Source organism: Hakea prostrata, chromosome 8 (genome assembly GCF_041222555.1).
Source record: "Hakea prostrata isolate BN-2017 chromosome 8, UWA_Hpros_2, whole genome shotgun sequence".
NCBI classification, from domain to species: Eukaryota; Viridiplantae; Streptophyta; class Magnoliopsida; order Proteales; family Proteaceae; genus Hakea; species Hakea prostrata.
The window spans coordinates 3,500,285-3,519,263 of record NC_142607.1 but is presented as its reverse complement, the minus strand read 5'-3'; the positions used below and the strand labels follow the sequence as shown (position 1 = coordinate 3,519,263).

Genomic DNA, 18,979 nt, shown 5'->3' with positions numbered 1-18,979 from the left:
TGGTTATATGTACTAAAAAAATAGATTAGTGTTGTTTACAGGCATGTATTGTGCAGTTAATTATTTAATTTGTTTCGTTGATTAATCAGTTAGTGTCATACAAGAAACAACTTGGACTTGAAAAAGGTGAATAAGAAAGGAAGGGAAAAGTAGGTTTTGAGACTTAAAAAATGCAAACATGATAACCAATCCATATGGTTGGGATAAGGTTTGTTATTGTCTCCGATCTATCTATTAGGGTAGAGGTCTGTGTTTCCCTCACACTTCTCTAATATACATTAGGAAGGGGGTCTACTAGGAGTCTCACCTCTGATTCATTTTGTTATAACCTAGAGGTGGACCTTCCTCGTAATGTGTGGTGAAAAAATGTGAGGAGAGCATAGACCTCTACCCGTAGGATTTAGATTCGTTGTTCTTGAAATAACTAACTTGGCATCTTGCATTTGAACTTTATATAGTTACTGGGTCGGCATCGCTTAAGAATTAAACATCATGGGCTTACTTGTTGGGCCCATCCTAACTGGGCCAAAGCTTCTTGAAACCGCATGGGCCTTGCTGATCCAATAGTTGTGCTAACTCATGTACTGGATGAAGTTCATGGGATTTGCAGAAGATTCAACAGGTTTTGTACTTTGGCATGTTCGAAAATATCTTCCCTCGAGTCATAGAGAGGAAATTTTTCAACCCATATGGTAGAACTTAACATTATTAATCACCAAAAATTTCTTCTCCATGTAGACGGAGTGAAAATAAATTCACCGAGAGAAACTCAGTAAGCCGGCATGATTGGCGAACAACTCACCAACACTTATTATCAGCCACTAGCTTAGGATTGAAAAAATCAGAACCACAGGTCAGCAAAAATCTAGAGTCACAGAAGCTGATTCTTTAGATTCTGTAGGCCATTTGGAGTGGCATCGTCCAATAGAAGCACAGAACACCCATCCTCCAATCCTTCCAGATAAGCCTCTTCTTAACAAAATGGAGATAGAAATACGAAAGGTTTCTTTCTCATAGGTCCATTGTTTTCTCTATTCTCCCTCCATATTGTTACTCAAGGATAGACATCAAACACAGCTTTTCCAGCTTTGAAATGGCGTCTGTTTGTTCCCCTGCTATCGCAGCTGTGGCAATCTCATCTTCTAGGTAAGTTTGATATACTGTGAATCAATGACCAATTCATTGTTGATTTGGAAGATTTTCTGGAGAATACGAAATTTCATGTGCTGCTGGTAATCTCTCTCTTCTTATGATCAGTTCTCAGAGGAGTGGAATACTTGTGGGAGCAACAAGGACATCTTTCCTTAGTGGAAGAAAACTGAGACAGAATAAGTTGAAGGCACCAGCAGGAACACGAGCGCTATATGTCTCTGCCGCAGCTGCCGACCCTGATCGGCCTCTCTGGTTCCCAGGCAGCACCCCTCCTCCATGGCTTGATGGCAGGTCAGCTCCAGAGTGGGAGTCATAGATCCTCTTTCTTTGTAACCTTCTTTTCCCTTTCATTCAGCTGAAGAGAAAGTAACAGGTTCAATTTGAATTTCATTGACAGCCTTCCAGGAGATTTTGGCTTCGACCCACTTGGTCTTGGTAAGTGGAATATGAACCCATCACTCAAAATTAGGATGAAAATTGAAGCTCCAAAGTTGTGATTTCACAATCTCAATGGCACCAAAAGAATATTCATGAAGGTTATTCAGAACTCTCCAGGAAAATTGATCTTTAAAATGTCAATGCTGATTATAATAGTGGGTCTTTACAGGATCTGATCCAGAGAGCCTGAGATGGAATCAGCAAGCCGAGCTAGTGCATTGCAGATGGGCAATGTTAGGTGCTGCAGGCATATTCATTCCCGAACTCCTAACAAAGATTGGAATCCTTAACACTCCTTCATGGTACACAGCTGGAGAACAACAGTACTTCACAGATACTACTACCCTCTTCATCATCGAGCTCATCTTCATTGGTTGGGCTGAAGAGAGAAGATGGGCAGACATTATCAAGCCTGGATGTGTAAACACAGACCCAATCTTTGGATACAAACTCACTGGCACCGAGGTTGGCTATCCAGGTGGGCTCTGGTTCGACCCTCTTGGTTGGGGAAGTGGCTCACCAGAAAAGATAAAGGAGTTGAGGACGAAGGAGATAAAGAATGGGAGGTTAGCCATGTTGGCAGTCATGGGTGCTTGGTTCCAACATATCTACACAGGAACTGGACCTATTGACAACCTCTTTGCCCATCTTGCTGATCCTGGCCATGCCACCATTTTTGGGGTGAGTAAATCCAGCAAATCCACTCAAGTTATATTGTCATCCACGCAAGTCAATTGCTTTGAATTAACTCTGTTTTTTTTTTAATCTTTTTTCAGGCTTTCACTCCCAAATGAAGCAAGCACAGGAAGACTGATTCTAAAGGGAAGAAATTGAATATCTATGTACAATTTATGCACTGGTGGGAATAGGAATGGTGATTACCATCTGTTCATGTCTCTGATAGGATGATCATGTGATGTACAAATATCTTACAAAGAAACTTGATTCCCTTTGAAGGTAAATGCAATTCAATGAAAGGTAAATACAGGCTCAGTAGTCAAAATAACCACTAGGTAAAAATGAAAAGAAATACTTCAATTTCATGCAAAGGTATTAGTGTTTCAGGCCCTTTGTGCTTAGGTGGGGGAACATATGGTCAGCTAAAATTCTTTCTCCCAAGGCTTCATTCGGATGCAAATGAAATTAGAAGGAAAGGAAGTGAGATTTTCAATTTTTTTTTTAAAAGGTTAAACTTTAAGTATGAAATTTTTGCTTTTTTTTTTCCTTCCTTTAATTCCTCATCAGCCAAACTGATTATAACAAAAATGAGAAAAGGATTGTTTAACAGACTATGGAACCAGGAATCAGGGAACACAATCTGAATTTGTTTTTTGTCACAGGATCAGAATATGGAACCAGCAATCAATGAAGAAGAAGAGACTTTCTTTTTCTTTTTAAGAGTAAGAGGAAGAGGAGGAGAGGGGGGGGGGGGTAGGGGGAAGGGGAGGAAGCAATGCTATTGCCCCAGCTGTGGTGTACATAGAGCTATATTTAACATATGCATCAAGATAGAAGAAACAAAATTTGGCTGACTGATCCACAAAGATAATCTGTTGATTGAGTAGCTAAAATACAGAGTCCAGGATCCCGTATGGTTGCAGAAAAAGTGCTCCATAGCAGAGTACAGCCGCCCCCCCCCCCCCCCCCCCCCCAAAAAAAAAAAAAAAGGAATGTCGAATACATGCAGTAAGATCTACGCTAGACCAGATCCCCTAACTCCGTACTTTTTTTCTTTGGTAAACGATCCCCTAACTCCATACATGCAGTAAGATTTACACCAGTGTTTCATGTTGAATCTAAGTACAGTGTAGTTTTGAAGAATGCTGGCAACTTTTTGTAACTCAGGAAACACTCAATGACATAATATTTCAGGGGTCAAATCAGGAGGGAAGTATTATGGTCGCACAGAAGACTAGAAAATGCAAAGTTTGATCTCTAGTAAGAAAATATTTTTGGGAGCAAGTAGGAGAATTACTTCTATGGATCCTCAAACTTAAGTAAAATTTGGGTCATCTGAGGCTGATGCTTCCTGACCTGCAATGAGAATAAAGGAATCATCTTGAGCCTGAAGATTAGATGGCCAACGCAAGTTAGTTAACACTCCCCACCCCCTTTTTTTGTTGTTTTTTTTGTAGTGAGAGAGGGAATGGTTTGGTCATGAGTTGTGCAAATTTACCCTGGACACACGCAAGTGGGGCAAAAAATCTGATGAAAATTAGGCTAAGTTAGCAAAGCTTACTTTGATACCAGTCATGGATAACAGCCTGTGAGAAGCAGTATATGCAGTATCTGAGCCATTTAACTTCTTTTCCACAAAATATATCACTTCTGAGACACCAGACTGCAAAAAGGAAAATATAATGGCAAGTCTTTCAAACCAATATGGTGTTGAGATACTGTAAACTGCATTGCCAGTCAGTTTTCAGGCAGTAATCCAAACTAGAGAGTCCACGACAGAAACCAACTCATTTTGTGAGGCATCATGCTCCAGTCAAAAAGAAGGGGGGGGGGGGGGGGTTTAGTATATGTGAATACATTTGTGCAAGTTTATTTCCAGACTTTAGAGTGTTCCTTTTCCCCTGCAATTCCTTCCTTCATCTATGAACTAAGGCAAAAGCTATGGAAACCAGCTGTGATTTCCTACTCCCAAAGAACCCCTTTTTCAAGGATCTTAGTGTCACAATTTTTAATTAATCACTCTCCTCAACTGCCAAATCATGGCAATGGTTCATTTATTAATAAACGGATGGATAAATAAATTTCAATTGGCACAACAAATATTATCATTTAGCATTTTGACTCGTGTCATGGAGCAATTCTGGACAGGACTTAACACTCACAACCACAATATTTAGTTCAAAAGGCAAAATATCATTGTCAGAATTTTCCAGTAATAGCCACTAATGAGGATGCAAGACTGTCAAAAATTAAAATGATGTTCAAATAAATTTGGAGCGGAATATAAAAGATTTAAAAGGAAAAGAGCAGGCAATTTAGGAAATACAGTCAAACCTGGATAATTATTTTTGCACATTCGTTGCAGGGGAACATAGTGACGTAGAGCTTCTGCAAAACTTATAAAGCATTTGAGAGAGTGAATTAAAGCTCTTCAAAACAAAAATAGAAGGGGAAATTTCACGATCAAGATATGGCAAAAAGCATAGACACCCCAAATGTCCCTTCATATTACACAAGAGTGCACTATGTTAGTATTTTCCGTTAAGTCATGGTTATATAATTCGGTAACCCCTAAACTACCACTACATTCTGGTGAGTTTACCATTTTACCCTTAACAAAAATCAGAAATGTTAAAGAAAAAGAGAGAGAAAGAGAAGGATAACCCATATTTCTCTGTATCCTCTCCTGTCTGACAACTCCTTGCCTCCCCCATTGGGCAACCCTAGTTGCTGTACATTTCCCCCCTCATACTCCTTCTGGTTAAGGACTTTAGGCTAGCATAACTCTTTCTCGTAAGCTCGTGTGAACTCGTTCCCACATTTGTTAGCTGCAAAGCTAGAAACAGCAGTGACTTCCCAGTTGGTCACTTTGGAAGGTATCCATGGTTATCTTTTACCCCTTCTCATGGCTGGTTGGGTACATGAATGTCTCCCACTGAAACTAGTACCTTATTCTTGACCATCATTAGCGCAGCTTCGAAAATCATTATTCAGTTTCTTTATGGAAAGAGGGTGTGGATGCTGTTTAGATTGAAAAACAGAAGTTGAACTCCTAAAAATAAAAATAAAAATAAAACCTGAGTTTAGTAAGGTTTTCAGCTTCGCCAATAACCATTCCTCAGCTTCTCTCTTCCTTTTTGTTTCCTTCCCCACCTTCCATCTTTTTCTCTTCCTTGTCTCCACTTCTCCTTGTTTCCTCTCCCCAACTTGATCATCCTGCTTCGATTAATGAACTAATTTTGTTTCTTCTCCAATTCCTACTCAACTGGGGTCGTTGGGTCACCAGGGTTCCTGACTCCCAGATTCTTTCATCGTGTCAGAACTTCAATTGGGTTTCTTCTTTTTGAGATTGCTGCATGGGGTTTTGTTTTTGTGGCTTCTTTGTCGGAACTTCGACGCTATTAGTATGTTGCCATTGATTGGCAAGGTTGGGAGGGTCAATTTTCTTCTTATCTTTTGAGACTAAAAGAAAGGCTATTCCTTTATGTTTGTGAAGACCAGCAATAGGGTTGGTAGAGACACCACATCAGAGAGCCTGGGGTTATTTATAGCTTCTATATCGACGGAGAGAATTATTGAGAGACAATGAAGCAGCGGGAGAGACATGAAGTCACTCACCAGAAGCTTAGAGAAGACAAACTCGTTTAATGGGGGGAATGTTAATTTCGACCATTAAGGGGAAAGGTCTTTTCTTCTTTCCTGCTAACGTTTCCGTAAGAAAAGGGGCGATTGCCAATTTGGCAAACTTGTGGGGTGTCTATGCTTTTCGCCTTATGTCTTGGGGTGTTCTGAAATTTACCCAAATAGAAGAGAAGCAAACATCAAACAAACAATGGTAAGTCTAAAACATTCAACCTGGAGGAAGGATAGGTGTTCACCTGTCCTACTGCAGATGCATGGTTAGTATTTAGGATAGCATTAACTTCAGCATGACACACATAACTGCAATAACAATGGAGATTAAAGAAAATGAATTATACATGTTGACAGAGTTATATGTACCTGAATGTAAGATGAAACTTCAACCCATACCTAGTATCATCTAATAACCACTCAAACGAGGAAGGACGGCCAAGAGGGGCTTCATTCACAAACTTCCGTCCTAATTTTTCTTACAAGGGGTAGAGCATTTTCAGTCAGAGGGTGCTACCATCACCTAACATGGTTTTGCCAAATGGGATATCATGGTCATTGTCCCTTTTAATGCATCCCAACTACTATACAGATTGATGTTTTAATTTCAAAAAGATTGTTTAGGGAGAATGAAGGAAGACAGAGAATACCCCCAAAAAGAAATGTAGTAAGATCAAGAAACTTATTATGTTTTCTTTAAGATACTTGGGACAGAACCCCAATATTGAATATTCTTAACCAACAAAAGTTCAAGCCAGAAAACAGAATTCTATGAATGTCTCGAACATAAATTTTGTGCAAATATCAGAAACAGAGAACTAGCAGTAGCAATCAACAAGAAGAGAGAAGAAACGAAAGAGAGTCCATACAATAGACTATTCTCCCCATACTGCCGCCTTTTAAGACAAAAGTAAATCCAATTATAGTACCATAAGGACTATTGTGATAGAGCAGAACTAAAATAAAGATTACAATAGCAGCTATTAGAACTAGAAGACTACCTAACTTTGTGAAACATGATAGCAGACTAACTAATGACTACCAAAGGTGCAGGGGCTGACAATAACATCCCTATTCCCTGCGGCGTTACAAACACACAGCTAAACAACTTTGGTTCATGCATTATAAGATATTACTCTGGGTATGGTACATCTAAGAAGATTCAGAAAATCTGATGGGTGGAGTTCAAATGAAGCATGAGTGACTTACGGATATTTTGTTTCCAAAGGATTGCCAGTCATAGATTTCTGTAATGAACCAAAAAGACAAGGATTCAGTAATGAGTTCCCTTTTTACCAAAGAAAAAGTTTAAAGTAATGAGTTCCCTCAAAATAGTAAAGTATTCGGCTGTCATAGACTCATAATTTAACCTTTGCCCATGGAAGCTTGTCATCGGAACAACCTCTTGGGAATCCATTATAGCCAATGCCTGGCTAAGGAAGGTTTAGTGTAAGCGCGCATCTAAAACATGATATTAGAGAGAACTACTTTAAATCATTTTTTGATTAAGCATGATGAGAAACATATAATCAAGGCATCATAGAACAATTCCTTAAGGGAGTGCAAGAGCAGCTTTTGTAATACTTTTGCAAGTATAACTGCAAATATCAATAAAGGAATTAAAAAAGAAAGTCTAAATGGGTAAAAATAGAGAGGAGTCTCCACACAATTTCCACCACATAGGCTGTTTGGATAATCCCACAGTCAGATAAAATGGCACCTTTTTGTGTACCCACATTTTGAATTCTTTGGAACATCTCAAACGCATGGCCAAACATGTACAGAATTTATTCGTCACGTTTTCAGCTGTCAACTGGGAAAACCGAACTGATCAATCTGCCTTAATTGCATGGTAACATACCATTGCCCAGTTGGCACCATGTATTGGGTCTTCTTCCAACCATCCCAAGATTGTCTAAAATCGACATAGATTGATGTAAAGAGATCTCAGGATGTGAAATTGAAATTTACAATGACAAAGGATGGCCTCAGGCTCTCAACAATATGCCGTGTGACAGATAAAAATGTACAAAGGTATCCATAGGATAACCCTTTATAAGGTCCATCCGTGTAGGGAGAAAAACCTAAACCTAAAACCTTAAACCTCTTTCCCCTTTGGAAAAACATACATCAGAGCCCCATAACAGCTGGACTAATTGTATTTGGGAGGAAGTCTGCCTACCATCCCCTCCAGTGCGAAAAAGGCATCAAAATTTCTTCTATTAAATATAAGAACAAAGCAAGATGAGGTGGAGAATTTAAGGATTTAAAGAACAAGGCAATATGACACAAATTTTGAGGGAAACACAACCAAGTAAACTTTCACAGTTAGAGGAGTAACACCAATGCATACTACAGCGGATGGATGAGAATTTTTCATCATGCCTCTTCTATAGCCCATGGCAGCTTCATCATGGGTTTTCATTGGAACCTAAAATTAACTATCACAGCCACAGGTTGGATATGCTAATTTGAGGATACTCAGGCTCTATGACAAATGCAATTTTTATTAGACTGAGAAAGTCTCTCATTCCCAATCATAAAATAGAAAATTTTCCATGCACCAAGCGAATATGAACATGTGGAGTTTTTAAGAGCTAAAGTGCTCTTCAATTTGTTGGGGGTGATCAGTGTTCACTCAGAGATCTAGGTGGTCTTGAACCATTGTTCCTTGACTGGAAATGGCCTACATAAGTTCTTAACAGAGGCCAAAATTTCAGGAGTTATTGCAGTTTAAAACAAGTCACATGGGACCACAAACTTGATCCTTATGCTGAACTCTTGGTCCTCTATGCAGATTTGAAAAGTATCAACTTTTTGTGTTTTCAGAGTACATCACTGTTCACATTGAAGCCATCAATTTCTGAGCTATTTTAGCCAAAAATCTCTCATGGTTATAAGTAGAAATCTCTTCTGCGTATTTGTGCCTGATTAATGTTCCTGAGAAAGTTCTATTTGAGATATGAATACTATGTATTACAATGTAACTTATCCATCACTTGATCTTACCAAGTATTACTCCATTTTGGCTGACCAGACAAGCTCCTACCTGCACATGTTTTAAAGAATAAATTCCAGTTTCATAACATAACTAGACAATAAAAACATCAACCAGAAGCAACACAGCACATTTTGAAAAAAAGAAAGAGGGGGGGGGGGCACCAAAGAAACTGAGCTGTATGTCTGATAAAGTTACTGGACCTTCATGGCAGCCACACAATGAAAATTATACAGGCCTGCAAAGAAGCATAAAAGAATGCCACTGTCCAGAATTTTTCAATCATCAAAATTTGTTTACATGGTAAGCCAAAGCATGACAAGGAATACAGTAAGATACTGATTTATGAGAAAAGACCACGGGCAGAATAAAGAATACATTACGGAAAAAAGAAAGGAAAAGAGGGGAAATTCTTGGAGGGGAAATTCTTGGAGGGGAGAGGAGATGGAAATTCCACCAAATCTGATAAGTTGGTTGGCTGAACACATATTCAGATGTCTCATTATGGTTTGAACAGAGATACAAAATATTTACAGTAGTTGCAAAAACTTTCCTTCCATTGAAAAGGAGTGATGTCACCAATGAATGCCCTACAGACACTGATACAATTCATTTACAGAACGAGGACACCTCAATTGCCCATTCAAAGAAAGGCCCACCAAGGTCCAATCGCAAGATTGATATACCATCCTTTCTAAAGGATTAGACTCTGTAATTCAGTTTTATGCTCTGTCATTCAGTTTAATGCTTAATTGTGAAGATTAGTTACAAAGCAGTTATAGATCTAATCTGAACAAGTGGAAGTCTCTGGAAGATGGTTTTAGCTATAAATGAAGTGAAATTCCTCGTTTTCTCCTCAATCTATTCTGTCTTCTTCTCTTCTCTGTTCTGAACTCAGAAAAACTAGCATCGGACACCCCCCCAAATTGTATCGAAATTTTTTTATAGAAAGAAGTGAGAGGTTTCACTCTGGAAAATGATTAGTACTAGTATCACAACTGCTATATATCCAAGAACTTGAAGATGGAAGAAACACCAAGTTCATCATTGCAACAATCTCCAGATTAGTGTTAAAATTTTCCGGATAATACCTGCCTGTTTGGATCCTTAGACCGCTCTGCCGACAGAAACGCGATGGCCATGAAATAGTCGTCCCATGACAGATATCTGCAAGTGCAACAAAGTAAAACACAACAATTAATAACTAAATGGGCAGGAAAGAAAGAAAGAAAAAAACACTAACTGTTACTAGACTCAGAAGAAAAGCTGTTTGTTTCTCTTCTGTTTTGGGGTGGGAGGGAAGAAGAGGGTGATCAAAGGGAGAAATACGCAGGCGTTGAAGCTAAAAGATGCGAGTTGAAGCTAAAAGATGCGACAACAGTAAGGAACTTGCTGTTCAATGTTTAACGAGTTAACCTGAGCACTAGATACTAATCAAACTTTACTGGAAAGAAAATGTTGAAACAGAGCAAGCTCAGTTGATGGTAAAAGCTGGCAACATCTAACCCTTTGCGTTTCGAGGGATCAAACGGGCTTTGAGACTGAGGTTTATCAGTAATGACACCGTCTGGTGCCGATATAATCCGAGAGAGGTGCTTTTTAGGATTCAAGAAGAAGCGAATTGCAATTGCAGAGGCTACAGCGCCGAAAAAGGTGCCCGCGGCGACAAGAGCTAACTCTTTAGAGTTCATACTTCCCAGTTCCCAGAGAGAAATCAACAAAGAAACGCTGCAGAGTATAGACTTCTCGAATCAAGCTTCTCTACAGCTTTACTCCCCTTTCTGCATTAATGTCTGTAAAGGTGGCTCCTCGAGACTGCGCAGAGTAGACAAACCACTGAGGCTGAGACGCCCGAGCCAAGTCGGCCGGTCCATTCCGGATTCTAAAATCCAAGTGAGTCATGAGAAAAGCAAACGATTCCTATGCCCCGAAGTTCTTTTTTTGGCCAAAACAAACAAATATGCCCCGAAGTTCACTATCCCAACAGAGGAAACAGAGGAATACATGTCTGATAAAATAATTTAGGGGTGAATATCCAATATGGCAAATTCCAGAGTCTGTTAAATGTCATTTATGATTTATTTCGCTACTGTTTAGAAATGGACCCCACCTTTATCATGTAATAGTGAAACTTTTCCGAGAGGGGATCGGTCGAGACTCAAATGACTTCTTTTGGATAAAATAAAAGAGAAGAATGGCAACTGGTTTATAGTAACCGCCGGAGATTCCGCATCGGGAAGCGTTTCAGTATTGAACTTCGATCACGGAATCGCGTGACGAGCCTAGATTGTGGAGTCGCCGGAAAGTAATCACCAGCTTCTATCCACAATGTCCGCTTCTGCGGGTGTCGAAGTGCTTCAGACTTCGGGAATGCTATCGAGAGAACAGTTGCTTTACCTCTTCAACCGCTTCTTCGTCCTTACCTCCCTTCCAGGTTATTTCCTTTCCCCATTCTCCTCCTCTACTCTAGAAGACTATCATTTCACTATTTCCGTTCTTTTTCGTTTTCTTTCATTTCAATGTTTTGAACGACCATCTTTGACTCTCCAGACGTGAAGAAACGGATAGCTGACGCTGTGAAGAAGGATAAGCAGGTTAATTTTCATCCTATTTCATCGTGTTCTCTTAAATTGTTTCTCTGTACGGATTATACTTGATTCTGGTGATTTAATTGAGATAAATGGAACTTTTGTCCCTCCTATTTGGCGGGTTTTATTGATATGGCTAATCCTATCCTTCATATCCCAAAAGAGCAACTTGGATTTGAGACAGTTGATTTACCTCATAGAGTAGCCACCAAATGAAGGCACCAACAACAGGGGAACATGTGTGCTTATGCTTCTTACATCCTGTCTTGACTGTTGCTGCTAACAAAGATGAAGATCCAGTCACTAATGCAATATTTCCCAGACTCCTGTGGAAATGTAATAATTAGTTAATCACTGTATGACTACATTAGGGGTACTTGTGTTCTAATATTGTCTTTGAAGAAGCTGTTCTCATGTTGGGGTTGTGAGCAAAGCCCATCTTAACCCTTGCAAATCTGCATGCTTGGATAGCATTAAGCTGAAGGTTACTGGCATAGATGTTAGGTTATCTACTCTATTTGGGGACTTAAGAATGCAATGCAGTGTGACATCCTCCCTCTGAGCTTAAAAACGAAGGCAATGCAGAGTTGTCTTTGCCTTTGAGAATTCTAGAACACAATGCGGGATGACTTTGTTGACATTAAGCTTAAAAAGTAGTGGATCATTGCTCATCTAGGGAGTTGTACTTTAAATGGCCCATTTGGTTCCTTTCCAAACTCTACTAAACTCAAATTCTTTTTTAGAGTTGAGAGTTCATGTAGTAGCCACTAGCTTGGCTGTACTGACTTGATCCACTCTGAAGACCAAGGGTTGGCCCTTAACAGGTTTTCTGGTTGGGAAGGGCTAGAGTTAGTAATAAATTATTTTATGTCTGTTAATTGCTTGGGTATACCGCATAGGTATACCTTTTGTAGTTTCCCTTTTGAGCGTTAGGGCTACTTTAGTAGTTTCTTATTTCTTGTTTCTTTTCTAGTTGGGATTCTATTTTTTGGATGGGTAATAACCTATTTATTCTTGTAACCAACCGTAGGGAGTACTTATGAGATCTGAAGATTGAAGTTCTTGTGAAATGCTGTGTGAGTGTGATCTCCTCTTTCTCTTTCCAACCTTCTTCTCAATCTCTGTTGAAGCCCACCCTTGTAGATCATCCATGGTCTGCAGGTATTTCTCGACCTTGAATTACCTTCCTAGTCTCCTTCACAGTAAGTAAGTTTATTGGCTCCAAGTCCTGGCATTGATTTTCGCACTGGAAGCCTCTACGAAAACTATGCCACTAAGGTTTCCTCATCCCACTTAAAACTCAGAATGAGTGGATTAGTAATACAATTTGGTCATTTACTCCTCGAATTGATGAACTATCTTGTCTCAACTGTGTGCAAATTTGGGATGTGCATGCTGCTTTGTAGTTAGTAGTGTGGAATCCTGAGTTCATTGCAGTTTGCATCTCAGCCCATGAAGTTATTCGTCCTAGATCCCAGGTGTGCTTTGTTGCTAGTGTTTGATCCACTCAAACACGATGTATGCCTTCTCAACTTTTCTTTTGCAAGTATCAGTCTCCTGGCCTTTAGGAGGTTGTAGCATCTGAAGAAAAATATCCATACTTGAACTCTATCATGATATTGCGTCGGGGTTTGACACATGAAATTCGACAACTTCCAACCTTGTCCGGCCCTGCCCACAGACCTCCTCGGTGAGGGGGCCGGATTGGTTTATGTTGGTATCATGTGTTGACGATGAGAATTTACATCTTTCTGGTTTATGTTGGTATCATGTGTTGACGATGAGAATTTACATCTTTCTAATGATTTTCTATTCCTAATTGTGGTACCGAAGATACTGCAAACAAAGGGCAGATGAGGAACTAAAATCTTCCCCCTCCTGCTTATCTTATTTATTCTACATAAATGGGAAAGAAATCCACATTAAATCCCATTACTTCATGTTATTTCTTTCAGTGAAAAGAGGAAAAGTTTTTTGAGGCATTGTTATCTTATAAGTCCAGGTTCGGTGGTAATGATATTCTACAGTTTTGCATGGCTGCATGCTACAAGATATCATGTCTAGGTGTTAAATGTTTTGATATGAAAGTAACATGTATGACCAACTTGAACCAACTTGTGCAACATCTCCATGTTGCTAAATGTAACTGCCTGGGTTAGCTTTTACTACCTAAGTTTTTGTATCTAGCTGGATGTGAAATTTCTTGTCATTAAGGTGTTTCTTGAGTTGTCCTTCTGTCATCTCCAACTAGAAAACCTTTGAGATACAATTGACCAGAGCTCTAGGTGATAGTATCTATTACGTATGGCTTGAAATCATTGAATTCTACAGGTGCTTTTCCTTTTGAGGAGGCAAAATATACTTGGCCTGCCATCACTTTTTCCGGCGACTGCTGGTCTCTTGGCTGCCTCTGTTTTGGACCCCTATTTTCAATTTGGTCAAGAATAGATCGGGACCCATTTCGGAGGGCCAAATTCTAGATATGTGGTGTGTTGAAGTCCTGTGATGGCAAGAAGAAGTCTTGCTAGGCGCAGGAACTTCCAGAATCCAGATCTAGCAGGGACCCTCCTGGGGGGGGGGGGGGAGAGGGAAGGAGAGAGAGAAAGGAAAGGGGTGTTTTTGTCCTTTAGTTTTCTTTAGTAATTAGGGCTGTTCTATTTTGCTTATTCCTTCTAATTTTGTCGTTACTTAAGTAGTCTGGTATTTTATTTGTTCTAATAATGTTATAAATATATCAGGTTTCCTAACTCCAATTGGAGGCTTTCCTTCATCAAGACTTGTGATAGGTTGCTTTCTTTTCTCTTGGTTCTTTTTCTTCTTTCTTCAATCTTCTTTCACTCCCTAGGCTCATTACAAATACTGAAATTCTAATAGGGTGAATGATGGAGTGAATCTTCTCTTCTTCTTCCTCCTTTCCTTTTTTTTTTTTGGGGGGGGGGGGGGGGAATTTGTAAATTATGGAGTGGATCTTAGTGATGAGCACATTTATGTGTGAAATCTTAGGGCATCAAGCATATCTCCGGAGCTGTTTTTAGGGCATAAAGCATAAAATAAAAGTTGAATTTCTGTTATTTACTTTCTGCACTATTTTTTTCTTTAATATCCATTCCCCCGATCGGTGGACTGTAAGCTACGCAAAGGGTCCACGGTCAAATCATTATTATTATACTCCCCTTCCCTCGATCGAGAGCTGACACTCGGATCACTTCCCTTTTCCTTTTATTTTTATTGTTCGCATATTTTTTCTTGTCTTTTATTTATGCATTGATTGTGTTTAATTTATTTTTCGTTTCAATTCGATTGCATTAGATGTATAGATTAGGATCATTTAGTTTAGTTAATTAGTTAACAAAAATTGAATCATTCCACTCTCGCATTACTATTAAGAAGTTGAATTCTAAGTGGCATATCTCCCTGAGATCGACCCGTTAGCTACACGATACTGTGCGCTTGTGGTTACTTTTAGTTTCACAAACAAGTTTTTGGCACCGTTGCCGGGGAGGTATTAGTCCATTTTATTTTTCTCATTCTTAGGTAAATCGAAGTGTTTTTTTTTTTTTTTAAATAAAAATAAATTCAAAAATATTACTCTTAACTTGAGTAGAAACAAAAACGTATAGTAGTCCCCACTCTACTGCAGAATCCCCAGGATTCGATTGTAGGTGGCTCCGAAGACTATACGGATTCCCTTGCTGCAACCTTACAGCTTTGGAATCATTGTTTTAATCTTTGTGGTGGGAAATTCACTATTTTCCCTTTTGTTTTTTTATTTTATTTTATTTTCTTCTTTAGTTACTTTATTTAAAAAAAAAAAAACTCATTCTTTCATAAGAGCCTTTAACTGCGTTAGGTAGTTAGTGCATGTGTGTTTGGACTCGTGATTCCACAAATAGAATTGTCCGAGTGACTACCTTGATCATGGAAGACCTAACTCCACCTAAGAGTCTTAGAGATAGATTTTATCCAACTCGATTTGCACAACTCTCCTGTATACTTACTTGATGTGAGGGGTAATAATTTTGAGCTTAAATCTCATTATCTGTCTATGTTACCCCAATTTCATGGGTTACCTGATCAAGATGCATATTTGTTCCTTAGAGAGTTTGAGGAGGTTTGTGTCCTTATGAAGATACAACAACTCACTGATGATGCCGTAAGACTACGGTTTATTACATTTGCATTAAAGGACCAAGCCAAAAAGTGGCTTTATAGCTTACCTAGGGATAGCATTACCACATGGGAACAATTTACTGTCCTATTCCTGAAGAAATTCTTTCCTTTCTCTAAGACGAATAAAATAAGAAATGATATTCTTCAATTTCGTCAAAAACCCAATGAGTCCTTTGCTAAGGTAATGGAGAGGTTCCAAAGCCTTCTCCAAGAATGCCCTCACCATGGTATAGAATTATGGCATTTATGCCAAATAATTTATGAGGGTATCGATTATCAAACAAAGCAACTCTTGGAATCTATGGCGCCACAGGATTTACATTGTTCACTGATGATTCCGAAGCTTGGGAATTTCTTTTAGACCTAGCAGATAGAACTAGAGAATGGGAGTCAACCCAAGAATCTGAAAGGACTAGTAGGGGATATCTTGTTGATAGCCAAGTTCATAAGGAAGCACAAATAGATTGTCTTTTGAAAAAGTTAGAGACTTTGGTAGTTAAAGCTGCACCACCACCACCTAGTCAAGCACATTTTATTGACAAATTTATTGCTATGTGTGCATGGTGTCAGTCTCCTACACATGTAATTGAGGAATGCCCTAGCTATTCTGGAGGCTAACATGAGAATGTCAGTGCGATGTTTCCAAACCCGTACAGTAACACGTACAATCTTGGGTGGAAGAATCATCCTAACTTTTCATGGTCTCAAGGGCAAAACCAAAATGGATTAAGCAATTATTCTACACAAAATCAATTTGGTGCCCCTAAAAAACAAAGTGCCCAATTTTTTCATAATCAAAATGTCCAGCTTCCCTCAAGCCCCTAATTTTCAGAATGCCAATTTAGCTAGGCCTGCCAATCCACCTATTGTGCCTCGTATGCCTCCTATTGCACAAAATCAATCACCACCTGGTTTCAATAGACGTAATAATCCTGAGTTTTCTCATCTTTCTACCTTAGAGAAGAATATGGATGTACTTTCTAGCACCTTCATGACTTCTATGCATAATATGGAAAAACAAATTTTCACTCTTGCAAGTGCTTTGTCTGAGCGAGAAAAAGGTAAAATGCCTAGCTAGCTTGAGTTAAATCCTAGGACTCAGATTCAACAAAGGCCACCAAATCAAGTCAACCAAGTTGAAACCACCTCTTTTTCTTTAGAGCCAATTACTTCTCTGTATGCATAAAGAAGTGGAAAAAGGTATTTAACAGATGAATCTCCTATTACTGACCAGAGAAAAATTAGTGACCATCGTGATGCGGAGAATTTTCAAGTATCTCCTAATGAGGGTTTGTTTGAAGAACCTTTAGAAGTTGAGGAGGAACCAATTACTTTAGAGGTACCTAAGTCTGATGAATCATTATTTGAAACCCTGAGAAAAGAACAAACTTCAAATGAGAGATCTTATGTACCTAAGGCCCCTTTTCCTAGCCGATTAGCAAGTACCAAAAGGAATGAAAATGTTGACAAAATTTTAGAAGTTTTAAAAAATGTGAGTGTCAACATTCCACTTTTAGATGCTATTTCTCAAGTCCCTTCTTATGCTAAGGTTCTTAAAGACTTGTGTACTCAAAAGAGAACCACAAATGTCCCAAAGAAGGCCTTTCTAACAGAAAATGTGAGTTCCATCCTTTCAGAACAAGTCCCAATTAAGTATAGAGATCTAGGAAGTCCAACAATTCCATGTGTTATTGGTGATAAAAAAATATAACATGCTTTACTAGACTTGGGCGCTAGTGTTAATTTATTGCCGTATACTGTTTATAAACAATTGGGTCTTGGGGAACTCAAACCAACCTCGGTTACTCTCCAGTTGGCTGATAGATTTGTTAAAATACCCAATGGAGTAATTGAAGATGTGTTAATTCGAGTAGGAGAGTTTGTTTTTCCTATTGATTTCATTATCTTAGACACATATCCAGTTACAAATCTTAATGACCAAATTCCTGTGATATTAGGGAGACCATTTTTAGCTACAAGCAATGCCCTTATTAATTGTCGAAATGGTCTTTTGAGGTTATCATTTGGGAATACATCTGTTGAGTTCAATGTCTTTAGGTTGGGGAAACAACCAAACTTTTCTGAGAATATTAGTATGTTGCAAAACAATTCTGATGATATTGATTTCTCCATTGAAAAAGGTTTTGAGGATGATTTTTACACTTGTTTGGAAGAACTAGAAGATATAGGAAGTGATTTTTATTCTAATATGATGAGCTTGCAACAATTTAATGAACCACTTGGTAAGTTGTCTAGAAATCTTCCTGTCCCATCTGTGGTTGAGGCCCCCCAACTTGAATTAAAACCTTTGCCTTCGACTCTTCGGTATGCTTTTCTAGGCCCCAATGAAACTCCTCCTATAATCATTGCCTCTGATCTTACCAAATACTAAGAGGATGAGCTTCTTAGTTTGCGTAAAGACAATCAAGAAGCCATAGGTTGGCAAATGGCCAACATTAAAGGAATTAGTCCCTCCATAGTTCTACATCATATAAATTTGATTGATGGATCCAAACCCTCTAGGGAGCCCCAAAGAAGGGCTAATCATGTGATGAAAGAAGCCATTCACAAAGAAGTGTTGAAATGCATGGATAATGGGATTATCTATCCCATATCAGATAGCCAGTGGGTAAGCCCAGTCTAAGTTGTTCCTAAGAAGTCCGGAGTCACAGTAGTTACATCTACTACCAATGAGCTCATCCCAACCCGTATTCAAACTGGTTGGCGTGTTTGTATTGATTACCGGAAGCTTAATGCAGCCACTCATAAGGATCATTTTCCTTTGCCTTTCATTGATCAAATGTTAGAACGTTTAGCCGGCCATGCTTATTATTGTTTCCTTAATGGTTATTCTGGCTATAATCAAATTCCTATAGCACCTGAAGACCAAGACAAAACCACATTCACATGCCCATATGGAACATATGCCTATCGACGAATGCCCTTTGGGTTATATGCAATGCGCCTGCCACATTCCAACGGTGCATGATGAGCATATCCTCAGATATGGTAGAGGATTATTTGGAAGTATTTATGGATGATTTCTCTGTTCATGGGTGTACCTTTTCTGATTGCCTTCACCATCTCCGCTTAGTTTTTGAACGTAGTAGAGCCAAAAATTTAGTTCTTAATTGGGAGAAATGTCACTTCATGGTGAAGAATGGAATAGTCTTAGGTCATATTGTTTTTAAGGAAGGAATTATGGTTGATAAGGGTAAGGTTGATCTATCTCTAATTTACCATCACTTAAGAGTGTAAAGGATGTTAGATCATTTCTAGGTCATGCTAGTTTTTACCACCGCTTTATAAAGGACTTTAGCAA

The 18,979-nt window shown here is 38.9% G+C and overlaps 2 protein-coding genes across 2 annotated transcripts; one reads left to right on the top strand and one right to left on the bottom strand.

The window, feature by feature from the left end:
• The first annotated feature begins 967 nt into the window (after positions 1–967).
• Positions 968–2,581, top strand: LOC149006327 (chlorophyll a-b binding protein, chloroplastic-like). The gene is made up of 5 exons (XM_089165537.1): positions 968–1,146; positions 1,258–1,443; positions 1,550–1,587; positions 1,760–2,271; positions 2,367–2,581. Exons 1-5 carry the CDS (start codon positions 1,094–1,096, stop codon positions 2,382–2,384), a joined length of 807 nt encoding a protein of 268 aa, XP_089021663.1. The 5' UTR covers positions 968–1,093; the 3' UTR covers positions 2,385–2,581.
• Positions 2,582–3,348: 767 nt separating this feature from the next.
• LOC149006326 (uncharacterized) lies at positions 3,349–10,675 on the bottom strand. The gene is made up of 9 exons (XM_089167414.1): positions 10,406–10,675; positions 9,991–10,066; positions 8,911–8,950; positions 7,272–7,330; positions 7,111–7,148; positions 6,147–6,210; positions 4,603–4,656; positions 3,830–3,931; positions 3,349–3,624 (listed from the first exon to the last, which is right to left on the bottom strand). The coding sequence occupies exons 1-9, from the start codon at positions 10,588–10,590 to the stop codon at positions 3,568–3,570; spliced, it is 675 nt and encodes a 224-aa protein (XP_089023540.1). The 5' UTR covers positions 10,591–10,675; the 3' UTR covers positions 3,349–3,567.
• Positions 10,676–18,979: the final 8,304 nt, after the last annotated feature.

Bases quoted from the DNA above. Each gene is read 5' to 3' on its own strand.
- LOC149006327 (XM_089165537.1), top strand. From the start codon at position 1,094: ATGGCGTCTGTTTGTTCCCCTGCTATCGCAGCTGTGGCAATCTCATCT. The intron at 1,147-1,257 runs GTAAGTTTGATA...TCTTATGATCAG, and splicing joins GTGGCAATCTCATCTTCTAG to TTCTCAGAGGAGTGGAATAC. The intron at 1,588-1,759 runs GTAAGTGGAATA...GGGTCTTTACAG, and splicing joins CTTCGACCCACTTGGTCTTG to GATCTGATCCAGAGAGCCTG.
- LOC149006326 (XM_089167414.1), bottom strand. From the start codon at position 10,590: ATGAACTCTAAAGAGTTAGCTCTTGTCGCCGCGGGCACCTTTTTCGGC. The intron at 7,149-7,271 runs GTTAAATTATGA...GGTTCATTACAG, and splicing joins ACAAGCTTCCATGGGCAAAG to AAATCTATGACTGGCAATCC. The intron at 3,625-3,829 runs GTAAGCTTTGCT...TTCTCATTGCAG, and splicing joins TATCCATGACTGGTATCAAA to GTCAGGAAGCATCAGCCTCA.